The sequence below is a fragment of the Nuphar pumila genome, chromosome 2, assembly GCF_984573655.1.
Source record: "Nuphar pumila chromosome 2, dmNupPumi1.hap1.1, whole genome shotgun sequence".
Classification (NCBI taxonomy): Eukaryota; Viridiplantae; Streptophyta; class Magnoliopsida; order Nymphaeales; family Nymphaeaceae; genus Nuphar; species Nuphar pumila.
The window spans coordinates 3,571,441-3,584,640 of NC_143250.1; the positions used below are offsets into that span (position 1 = coordinate 3,571,441).

The 13,200-nt window shown below is 37.8% G+C and overlaps 1 protein-coding gene across 3 annotated transcripts in view; it reads left to right on the forward strand.

Moving 5' to 3' along the window:
* The window catches only part of LOC149844509 (diacylglycerol kinase 5-like), a 79,800-nt gene that overhangs the window by 36,566 nt on the left and 30,034 nt on the right, over nucleotides 1-13,200 (forward strand). For all 3 annotated transcript variants that reach the window (XM_089994618.1, XM_089994619.1, XM_089994620.1), the window contains 3 exons: nucleotides 105-228; nucleotides 4,343-4,391; nucleotides 4,824-4,906. In XM_089994618.1, the coding sequence (XP_089850744.1) occupies nucleotides 105-228; nucleotides 4,343-4,391; nucleotides 4,824-4,906 (256 nt within the window). The remainder of the gene's footprint in view (nucleotides 1-104; nucleotides 229-4,342; nucleotides 4,392-4,823; nucleotides 4,907-13,200) is intronic.

The window sequence follows — 13,200 nt, forward strand, 5'->3', positions numbered from 1 at the left end:
TTTGTAGCATGAGAAAATAAGAATTTAGAATAAATGACCATATTGCAACATGAACGTATTGTACAAAAGGACTTCTCATTGATATCTTTGCTTTACTATTGTAGTTGGCACATTCTCATGAGGATGAAAGCTCCAGCAGAAGGTGCTTGTGATCCTATTGCACCTCTAGAGCTGCCACATTCTTTGCATGCATTTAAGCGTGTATCCCACACAGATTCAATGAGTGAGGTAACCCATACATATAATATTCTCTGTGCACCTGCAATTTTGTTGTATGAATTCAGGAACTAGATTCATCTTATCTTCTGATATACTGAATTCTGCACTGTTTTAGATTCATTTTATAATAGCAAACTGTATGCCAAAAATAAAATTGGTGTATTATCATTGATGAAATTCTTAGAAGTTTTCTATTTTAAGTGTGGTAATTGGTTAGAATGTAACAAGTGGTCAAATTACAAATCCAAAGAAACAGATGAAAAGTAAATTTTATGAATGCATAATACCTTTGCCAGAGATATATGAATATCGGAATGACAAATGTTATAGGTAATGGTTGCATATGGTATTGAGGCATGCATATTCCATATTGGAAAATGAAAAGTGTGCTTTTTAAAGCAGCTGTATTATTTTATTCCCTATAAAAATTCCAAAAGATTATCATGCTACTGTCCCAATGCACTTCCGCTAGTGTTGGTGGATGTTAGCAAGTTCGCCACATTTTTTGCTTGTACACGATATTTCTGTTGAGTACATGGTACATGCACATGCAGAACCAGTCACCTGTATGTTAAAGGTAATTTCTCAGAGAGTGTCTTTCTCGGAGAGATTTTCAAAAGTTGATAAATCTGGGGAGTTTAAAATTTTGAAAAAATATAAATAACAACAAAAAACCAAAGAAAATAATAAGTTATGCATTATTTTTCATTCAAAAATATAAAGAAACATGTTTTAAAGGTTTTAAAATATAAAAGAAACAAAAAAATAGGAAATGCAAACTTTAAAAAAAAAAGAGTTTTTCCCAAAAATATCACGATAATGTCTTTTGGCGATATTTTGAAAATATAGTGAGATATTACCTTTAATATCAGCTACCTTAAAATATTGGTATTTCTCGCGATATTTTCAAAATATCGCCGATATCGGTGACATGCGCAGAACACATACACATACTTTTCCATAAAGTGTGTGTTCATTCTGCAGTATTACTTGCCATGTGTCATTAAAGACATTTATACTATGAATCTTGTTATTCAAACAAGGTTCTACTTTCTGCAGGATGGTCTAGATACCTTACTCTTGTCTTTTCTTCTGATGTGGGGGTGATGGGTTGGCATTGAGTGTTTGTTTTCTGTTTCTGGTTGACCACTGGTCCACAACCTTGTTGCATGGCCGCTAACTAGGATGGATGGTGGCACCCCCCTGAAATTCTAGCAAAGGGGCACCAGAAGGGCAGGAAGGAGAGGGAGAGAGAATAGAGTACAACAACAACTATGCCTTCATCCCAAAACAATTGGGGTCGGCGATATGAACCAAAAAAGAAAATCATTCTGGGTCTTCCACATGAATCTTTCTCCTCCAATCATTTCTATCCAATGCCATGTCCTCGGTGAGGTTCAAAGCATTCATATCCTTTCCTATCATCTCCATCCAAGTCTTCTTAGGACTACCCCGACCTCTTTTAACTAATATATTTTCCCATTTCTCCATCCTTCTAACTGGAGCATCATTAGGCCTTCGCCGAATATGTCCAAACCACCGTAAACGATTCTCTCTTATCTTATTTTCAATGGATGCAATGCCTACCTTCTTACGTATCTCCTCATTTTGAATCTTATCTTTTATTGTATTTCCACACATCCATCTAAGCATATGCATCTCAGTTACACTCATTTTTTGAATATGATGTCTCTTGGCAGTTGAACATTCCGTACCATATAGTAAAGCATGCCTAATTGTCGTCCTATAAAACTTTCCCTTCAACCGCAATAGCTTTCTACGATCACACAACACCCCAGTTGCACTTTTCTATTTCATCCACCCAACCTTTATCCTATGATTTACATCTCCATCAATTTCTCCATGCTTTTGAATGATAGATCCCAAATATTTGAAACAGTCATCCACCGATATTTCTTGCTCACCAAGCTTCACTACACTCCCATCACTATTTCGTTGCTTACTAAACCGACATTCTATATATTCTGTCTTACTCTTACTCAACTTAAAACCTCTTGCTTCCAATGTCTGTCTCCATAATTCTAACTTAGCATTAACCCCAACTCTAGACTCATCAATCAAAACAATATCATCAGCGCAAACAACATACACTACGACATATTTTCTTGAATTGATCTCGTAAGCTCATCCATCACTATAATAAATAGGAAAGGGCTTAATGCAGATCCTTGATGTAACCCAACCGTTATAGGAAAAATGGTTCACCCCTCCACAAGTGCGGACATTGGTTACTACTCCTTCGTACATATCTTTAATTATACTAATGTACTTGAGAGATACACCTTTCTTCATCATTGTTCACTAGAGAACATCCCTAGGTACTCTATAGTATGCCTTCTCCAAATCAATAAAAATCATATGTAAATCTTTGTTCTTCTCTCTATATCTCTCAATAAGTTGTCTAAGAAGATGTATAACTTCCATAGTTGATCTTTCAGGCATAAAACCAAATTGATTCTCCGATATCATGACAACCTTCCTCAACCTATACTCAATCACCCTCTTCCAAAGTTTCATAGTATGACTCATGAGTTTTATACCACGATAGTTTGTGCAATCTTGTATATCACCCTTATTCTTATATAGAGGCACCAAAGTACTCTTCCTTCACTCATTAGGCATCTTATTTGTCTGCCAAATCTTGTTAAAAGGATTTGTCAACCATTCTAAACCTTTCTTACCCAAGCATTTTCAAGCCTTGATAGGTATATCATCTAGGCCAACTGCCCTTCTTGATTTCATTTTCTTCAAAGCCTCTGCAATTTCTTTCTTTTGAATCTTGCGCATGAAGTCACAATTCATCTCATAAAAAGGAATGGAGAAGTCTCCAAGATCCTGAGCATGACTTTCATTAAATAGCTTATCAAAATAATCTTTCCATCTCTCCTTAATCTCCTCATGTTTGACTAAAACCCTTTGCGTTTCATCTTTGATACATCTAACCATACCCAGATCCCTCGATTTTCTATCTCTCATCTTTGCAAGCCTATAAATATCCTTCTCGCCCTCTTTGGTATCCAACTTGTCATAAACCTCCTTATATACCTTATCCCTCGCGTTTCAAAGTACTTTTTTAGCTTTCTTCTTTGCTATCATATACTTCTCCAAATTCTCATTATCACGACTCTTACTTAGATTTCTATAACACTCTCTTTTAACCTTAATAGCTAATTTGACATCCTCATTCCACCATGATGTATCCTTACCTAGCGGTGCACCGCCTTTAGACTCACCCAATACCTCCTTAGCCACCTTTCTCATGCCACCCGCTATCTTATTCCACATTGATTCTGAATCCTCCTCGCGATACCAATCAGCTTCCTTAACTACCTGCTCTACAAACATTCCTTGTTTAGCTCCTTTCAGTGCCCACCACTTAATTCTAGGATCTATCCTATGTCTATCCCTTTTGTGGCATAGAGTGATCACCTAAAATTTAGAGCAAGAAATACCAGAGAGAGAATAGAGTGATCACCTAAAATTTAGAAACTTTCTCTAGTGCAAATGGTATCAATATCCTGATAACTTAATGTTTTCGGACATCTTGTTATCTGATGAGCTATGGAGTCAGAATTTCTAGATGGTGCCTACAATAGTAAAGAACAAATATTCTGAAATTCTAAAAAAGTTTAAAAGAAATTTCAATTTTACTAAATTATGATAATAAATTTCTAACATTAACTAAGAAAGTTCTAATATTTAATTTTTAATTGCTTTGAGATGCATAGCACCTGTGGCACTGGCTATGTTAATTTGGAAACAATGTGCATGGTTTTTCTTTTTTTCAGTATGGAATTTCTGCTATGAAGCTAATGAAGGAAGCAACCTTGATTTTTTTTTTGATCTTCTATGGAATTATAAATTATTTTAATCTTATCACTATTTTGAATTTAAAGGTCTGCAAAAATTTAGTTTAAGTTTTATACATAGCATTATTTTAGAGTGAACTTTGAATGTATACCTCCATTGTAAAACAGAACACCGAATCCAATTCATCTAGATAGCATATTTATAGATGGATCCCTTGTCTTGTTTTAGGTCTATGATGTTGCATCACATTGTTTATGCACACTACTTTTTCATGTTCTATGACCTCTTACAGGATGGCTTTCACACATTTCGTGGTGGATTTTGGAACTACTTCAGCATGGGTAAGCAATCTTTCTTTAGACCATATATTTTGATTCTCTTTATTGAAGCATCATATGCTAATCACCTTCTTTTAGCATAAATCCCTGGCAAGGTTCTTCACTCATAAAGACACCCAATTACCAATGCAAATGCTATCCATGATCCCTGCTTCTCTAGATTAATGCTTAGTAGTTATGACAATTGTGTAACTAAATCAATGTACAGTAATTGAAATATCACTAATCTGTGTGCATTGGCAAGGAGCTCGTGGGTGGATGAGCAATATGATTTGATGCCCTTGGCTGCTGATGTTTTTGCATTTAAAAGTCAAATTGTTTAAAATGAAATGGATGAATAGATGAAGAAATATGTAGATGCTATTTGGTTCTAGAGGCACTTTTTGTAATATTGGTGAATTAAATGGGTGACTTTGTATTTTTTACATGACGCAGGGATGGACGCCCAAGTATCCTATGAATTTCATTCTGAGAGGAAGCTGCACCCAGAAAGATTCAAAAATCAGTTGGTCAACCAGGTTATTTTCATGCATTCTTTTTATGGAAAATTTGAAACCTCTTGCTTCCTTAATTATTGAAGTTTGGTAATATGTATAGTTCTTTTTTCTACTCTTTGAACCATCAATTATATCAACTTATTGAGTTCTCATTTTGTAATTCACAGTTGCTGAAGTTTGTCATGTAATATTTATAATCTGGCACTTTGAGTGGCGTTATGTTCACTTAGAAACATGTTACCCTTGTTTTGCTGGTTATTTGACCTTTTGGGTCTTACCTAACATCATTTTGGCACTTTTCTCTCAACAAATTTGGTTTCTACAAAATTTTGTCTTTTATAAATTTTATAGAGGAAAAAAACTGCAAGAATACGTAACTACATTTGAAACTTTACAATCTAGAAATTTATATAATAAAAAATTAGGCTAAGACATGATTAAGGGCACTAAGCATTTATTGTCACAAAGAATTTCCTTTATTTTTGTTTGTTCAAAACACAAAACTGTGAAATCTAAATTGATTGCACTATTAAGTCATGGCATAAAAATGTATAATTGACTAAATTAAATTTTGTTTGTTTTTTATCTTTTAGGTGTTTTAATGTATTGACCTAGAAAGTTTCTAAAAATTGGACTATATCCTTATATACAGTTGTGCAACATTTTATATTTTGTATTCCTTTTTGCTTTTTATTCTTTTTTGCTGGCAAAACATTTTACTTTTTTGTGTGTTGATTTCTGTGTGAAAAGTTTATATGTTACATAGTGTCCCATTGTAACTGTGTATTAGGTGTTTGATGCATATTGGTTCAAAGTAAGAAGCAAAACTGACCTAATTCTTTACCTCAAAATAAAAAGATGACATATATGTAGAGAAATATAACATTGTAAAGATATAAAGTCAGACTATTAGCTAAAGGGTATTCACAGGAATATGGGATAGACTACGATGAAACCTTTGCCCTGTCGCTAAAATGATCACTGTTAGAACACATATAGTTGTGACTGCTATTAGGAAATGACCTATCTACCAAATGGATGTCAAAATTTTCTTTCTTAATGGAGAATTGAAGGAAGAAGTATATATGGATCCACCACCTGGGTATGATATTCCGAAAGAAAAGGTTTTTCATCTTAAAAAGACCTTGTATGGTCTCAAACAAGCACCGAACGCCTAGTATAAGAAGAAAAAGAAGAAGCGCTCCATTGGGAGATTGTTGGGAATCATACTTTTCATGAGCGCACTAAACACATCGAGATGGATCGCCACTATGTCAGAGAAAAATTCTTGAAGACGACGATTTTGCTGCCACATGTCGTATCTGAATATCATCTTGCTAACTTTTTCACTAAAGCACTTCGTTCTCCGAGGTTTCATTTCTTGTTAGGCACCGTAAGTTTGAGGGGGAGTGTCAATGTATATAGTAGTATTTTAGTCTTTTTGTACATAAGGGTATTATTGTCATTGTATATCCTTTTTTCATTTTTCTTTTCTTTTCTTTCTTTTCTTTTTATTTTTTCAATTGATAGATTAGGGAAGGACTTAATGGTCTTTAGACTATAGAGCCGTTGGGATCTCCCCAACGGCTACATTTTTAGTCGTTAGGGAGGTCCCAACGGCTCCCTCTTGTTTCCTTTGTGTATATAAAGGGGTTGAAACCCCAATCCTTGTATGATTTTTCTTAGAGCATTTTATAAATAACATTTTACATTTTCTATGTGTTGTGTACCCTTAAGTGGCTGATTTGTGTCTCTTGTGTTCATGCAATTGACCCATAAGTGGTCATTACGATTGTGTATGTCCATAAGTGACATTTGAATATCTTTTGTATTTCGTTACACCATGTCCATCACATAACCCCAAAGTTTCCTTCCCTTGAGGTTGTTTTCCATGACGGTGGTCTACATCTTGTAGTTTGTACCATTAAGTTTGAAGGAGTGATCTATCTTACAATCATGCTCTATACTTGAAGATGAGAAAAGAGAGAGAGAAAAGAAAAATAGACAAAGAGAGATGGCAAAAGCATGTCCACCATAATCTTCACGAGCACACAATCCTTGATCGCCATGAACAACTTGTTTTAAGGTCCTTCGGCCCTGATACCATGCAATGAAACAAGCGGAAAATGAAAGTACAATGTGCACAAGCACAAATACAAATTCGCTAAGGGATAATACAAAGGTACTAAGGCACTACATAAGCACAAAGTGCATACAAGGCTTCAAGGAGCCAAAAGAAAAATACAAAGTTAAAAACATAAATATTATTGGATCCTAAAAATGCTTAAGAGAAGCATAATACAAAGAGAGTGGGAGACCCCCTATATATACACCTCTATGGGCCTTGAGGAGCTCCCAACGGCTATAATTAGCCGTTGGGAGCTACCCCAACGACTCTATGGTCTTAGAAGCATAATACAAAGAGAGGGGGAGACCCCCTATATATACACCTCTATGGGCCTTGAGGAGCCCCAATGGCTATATTTATAGCCGTTGGGAGCTACCCCAACGACTCTATGGTCAAAAGACCATAGAGCCCTTACACAATAAAAAAAGACTAAAATAATAGCAATAAAATAAATACAGAAAAAAGTCAGTGTTGTCCCTAGTGGACAATCCCTATTATATGAGTGAAATGGCCAAAATACCCTTGAGGGGCAATACAATTTACATTTGAGAAATATATATATATATATATATATATATATATATATATATATATATATATGACTACATTTTAATAGTTATACACCAATATCTAAATAGGGTGTAATCAGCAAATAGCTGCCCATGTAATGCTTAGATATCTTCTTTAAAAAACTTAGATTTCTGTACAGCCTTCTCATAAAAAAAAGTACATTAGAGAAATATCAATAACAAGCTCCATTAAAGGTAAAAAACGATGAACAAGATGACAAGTAACCTTGACCCTCAAAAACTGTAACGACCCCAACTCCTACCTTTGAAAAATGCGGAATAATTTTTTTTTTTTTCTAAGAGTCGCGGAAAACTTCCCAGAGACCTGGGGTCCCTACAGTTTCAATTTCAGTTGGATAACCATACACCACAAAGCAACTTACATTTATCAATCATAACCAATCCACTGAATTCTTTTATTAATGAATCAATAAGAGTAATATGTTCCATGTCAAAAATGAAATATCAAATTGCAGGAAATCAGAAGAACTAAAAGAAAATAACAGTAGAGCCACTCTGTCTGTAAGTGAAGTCGTCTGAAACAAATGTGACCTCGTATCCCTCAGAAGCGAGTCGACTTCACTGATTCACCCGTGCCTGGGAAAAACCAATAAAATAAGAGGGTTAGAAATCCGAAGAATTCTGCGTACAGGTTTCTCTAATGAATCAAATAAGAAAAAGAGCATAAATAAGATCCATGTAATATTTTGAGGAATACGATTATACTCAATTCCTAAGTCAATTAACCATTCATGCATAATTAAACATGTAACATTTAACAGGAGGGAACACGAAATATGTAACATTAATCACAACTTAATCAATAAGGCAATTAAATGCAAAAGAGCTCAACATCATACTGATCAACATAAACAACCAAGTGAACAGGTAAACATGCATGAACTAATGCATAGCAAGAATATGCATGATTTATGTGCAATACATGAACCATTTATTATTTTCCATTTAAGTTTTCCTCTTTCCATATGCATGTCCTATTAAATGCACATAATCCTTAAGTTCCTCTTTTTAATTACAGTGGCCCGCGGATACACCAAACGGGTACAATCCCCGAGGTCAAGTAGGGTTCCCGGGGTAGCTTCACACACAATTTGTATTTTATTACCGGGTTCCAAACTTAGCCCTCGACCGATATCAGGAAACAGCACCATCTATCGGAACCTTGGAAAACAACATCCAAAGTCGGGGACACCAGGGAAAACAGCATCCACTGGCGCCACTTTCTTGGTATACCAAAACAAACTCACAGCTGTGACTAGCACACCACTCCCGGGTAAAGTGGCGGATTCTCCCTAAAACCGTGGCCAGGAGAAGAACCTCAATATCGGGTTCAGGGGCAACAAAACGCACACGGAGTTTTTGTATCCTCACGGTTTCCCCTAAACCGCAATATCCCAGATTCCCACGCTAAAGCAGGGACATCAAGGAGAAAGTGAATTACACTGTTCTTTATTTTCTTTTATCTGGTTATTAATTCATTTCTTTTACATTTGCAATTTTACATGCAGAACTAATAACCTAAGCTTGCACCTCAGCATGCTAAGCTTTTCACGGGACCACCGCCCGTGACAACATAGAACAGTGCGGTAAAACAACAATATCACATTTGATTTGTTGCAATGCGTCAAAAACAATTAAAACGGAGAACAACTAGTTCTCGAGGCTCACCCAGCCCCTGATGATCCAATTTATCATCGATGCACCACATGAAAAAAAAAACATGAATAGCATACCACAAAGCATCACTTTTGAATGTTTCACAATATACATTTATGCATGCCAATTAAAAATGCGCACTAACAATGATAAGCATATGCATGCATATGAATTCGCAGTCTCATATTTATTGCATGTGTCCCTCGGATTTGCATATTCATGTCAACGGCATGATTTCATTGAGTATTTGTATGCATGCTTTCCTTGCAATACATACGTACAACGGCTATGTGCACACTCATACAACCACTCGCATGTAGACATACTTCAATTCCATGTAGACTCATGCATGAGAAAACAACCAAGTGTTACCATTAGTAATGCAGCATAAGCTATCCTACGTATCTTGATCACAATGTAAATGGGCATGAACAAAATACATAAACATAAATCAAGATAGATTTGGTGTCCTAAGATTTCTTTTTATTATGATAAAAATGCACAGCCCTTGCACCAAAACTTTTTCCAAGAATTTTGAAGGTTGACAAATAATATGAATATTAGGCATATGGTCTAAGTAGCATTGGCGAACACTGGGCGGCCTGGACCAAGACCATGTTGGCTTACCAAACAGAAGCTTCTAGCACTGGTTACTGGACCAAAAAGAGTTATGTAGAATAGTCACCCAAAACACGAGTCAACAATTCACCAATCATACACCACAATCTTAGTAAACCATGTACAATCTTTCTAGGACACTGAACTTGGAAACAGATTTTCTGCAAACGTAGTCACATTGCAATCATAGATGCATAAGTAAGGTCATCTTGTAGCATATGAATGTCAGATAAACATGATAGGAAGCATAAACATCAATTCAATCATACTGCTAAAACATCATCATATCTGAAACCATTGTGCACCTACACATAAGTATTTCTGTATATGGAATCAGCACAACCTGTGCAGATTCTAAATCAACATATATATATATATATATATATATATATATATATATATATATATATATATATATATATATATATATATATATATAGGGTGTCTCTCTTTTTTTTTTGACAGCTTACAGTCAGCCGACCTAAGTCGGTTGGGGACCCCAAACAGGCCCAGCTGGCCCAGGTCGGCTGGGTCTGGCCTGGGCAGACTCTGGCCGGACCTAGCAATGGGCTGCCAGGCCTATTCCAGTCCGGCCCAAGGGATGGACTGGGCAGGCCAGTCCCTGCCAGACCGGGTTAGCCGAGCCAGCCCGTGTGCAAGTACTTCCCTAATGCAGAAAAATTCATGATATCTTTGACCATGTGCAACCCAAAATTTGATTTCTATACAATACATTTAAAACAGAAATCACAAGTTAAATATCGAATTTACACTACATGAGTGCATGCCTCACTGACATGTTTTTAATGGCAACTCTTTCAAAATCACTTCGCGGAGGAAAGCACAAAACAAGCATATTAATGTTGATCAGATTTATACGTATCAATTTTTTTTTTTGGAAATTTCCCCTACCACATCGATTAGTAGTTCATCCAATCCATTCCGGGTTTTATTTCAGTATGATAGGCAGGTACCAGTTAACATGATTCAGCATTATACAGATACACACGGACTGATGGTGAAGTATTACAGAAACCAAATCTTTTTTTTTTCTTGCATGTACTCGCATGACCTCTAATACTAAATAGTTCACAGAACAGGGACATCTACAGAGAATACAAGTTCCAGCATTGGTACCACAGCCAACGCATCAATTCCGGATATGCCATAACAGGAAGTGAACACGGAGGTTCTAAGCATCAAAAGACTGCATAACATGCAGCAACCTTGATCTGAAAACGGGGTTTCCCAGCAGCTGAGATCCCCAAATTGGCAGCCATTAAACCCATCCGTAACGTGGATCGGAAAAAAAACCCAAATCTGAGATTTTGAGGTTTTCAGAAACAGCGTTCCTAAAAGGAATCCGGGAAGCGGCACTTGTCCTTGGGAAAATTTCCGGCAATCCACATCCCTTTTCCTTTGGATCCCGACCACTAGCATCCCAAACTCGACCCACCGAAAGCCCAAAAGAAAACAAAAAGAACCATGAAGTTCAAGATGAGATTTCCCCTCAAAATATTTCATGAAATCCAGTCCATATCCTGTTTCTCATTCGATTTCAAGAGAGAGAACCCGTACCTCTTACGGTGGTTTTCCGGTGGCCGGAGACGGTTGTCGCAGAGGGGTGCTGACTGGTGACGCTCCTTCCAACTGCCGTGAAAAGAGGTGCTCGAGGGGCCCTTGACGCCTGCGGATGGCCGGTAATGGGCTCCTTCCTCCGGCGTGCGCACACACAGCGAAAGAGAGAGAGAGAGATTGAGGGAAGGGAGAAACGAGGGAGACAAGGGAAGAGGGTGAGACCCCCTCTTCCACTTCCCATTTATCGCCAACCCCCCCCCCCCCCCTTTTCTTGCCGAGATGGGTGGGGGTTTCGGTTACGCCTGCGTAACCCCCCCTCTTTCCCCTTTTCTGTTCTGCTACAACCCTATCGGGCAACCCTTATCGGGTTGCCCCTTTCTTTAAAAGGGTTACACAGGGGGTGTGGCTCGGGTCCGGACCCGAGGCCCGTAACCCGACCCCCAACCATATGGATCCATCAGTTGGATCCGAATGGATCCAACTGTGGATCCTCGGATAATTAAAAAAATAAAAATTTAAATTTTATTTATATATTATATTATTAGTTTTATTATGAATATGGATTTAAAGACCATTTTATGGATCTTAGATCCATATGTTGGATCCATTTGGATCCAAAAAGGATCCAACCTTAAATACTCGGTTTTTCTTTTCTTTTATACTATTAATTATTTATTTAACTATTATAAGTATAGTTTTAATACCCCATTGTGGGTTATTTACACGTTCTTTTATGGATCCGAGGCCCAAATTTAGAAAAATACTCGTTGTTTTCAAATAAATAAATTACAAAATTTGAGGTTATTACATCCCTACCCCCTTAAGAGAATTTCGTCCTCGAAATTAAAACATACTAAATAAGTATCGATAGTGCCGAAATAAAACATCATACGAGCCTAACGATTGACAACAAAGACGATACCTTACACCAGATCAGCCTGATCGTCCTGTGTAGTGGTCATAACGGCATAAACTCTCCCGTTGGCCTTTCTTTGGCCTTGTTGTTGCTGAGGTCTCTGTTGTTGTTGTAGCTGCTGCTGCTGATGTCCTCCCTGAGCTACTGGCGGGTTTGGACAGTAGGGAGCGATGTGCCCTGGCTGCTGGCACCGGTAGCAAACTCCCTTAAACATCGGACAAAAACCCTGAGGATGACTTTCATTACATCTACGACACATTGATTGGGCTTTCCCTTGCTGTTGCCTCTGCTGAGGTTGTCCCTGATGCGCACTCTGCTGACATCCTTCCTGGGTTCGCTGCTTCTTGCCAACCTGAGTCTTTTCGCCTATCGGCGGGTCTTTCCTCTTTCCGCCCGAAGCATTCCCTCCATTTGTTCCTCCCTTTTGTGACACATTCCTAGACCTCTCCCAGTCCTTGGTCAGAACCGTGGCTGACTCGATCGCATCGGCCAAGGTAGGAGGCCGACCTGACAGTACACGAGCTCGTAATCCATCATTTAGTCCGTGCACGAACTTCGACGCTCTTGCCTTCTCATTTCTGAAGAGGTTCGGACAGTACCTCTCGAGGTTCCGGAACTTGGTAGTGTAATCTACCAGACTCATGGTTCCCTGAGTCAGATCAAGGAACTCCCGTTGCATCTGTTCCTCGGCGTATGCGGGGAAATACGTGTCCAGAAACTCTTCCCTGAATGTCTCCCAGGGGATTTCGTCCCAATAGGCGAACTTCACCCTTCGCAGGGTGTCCCACCATTTCTTGGCATCGCCCTTCAGACGGTACGTGCCAAAAGA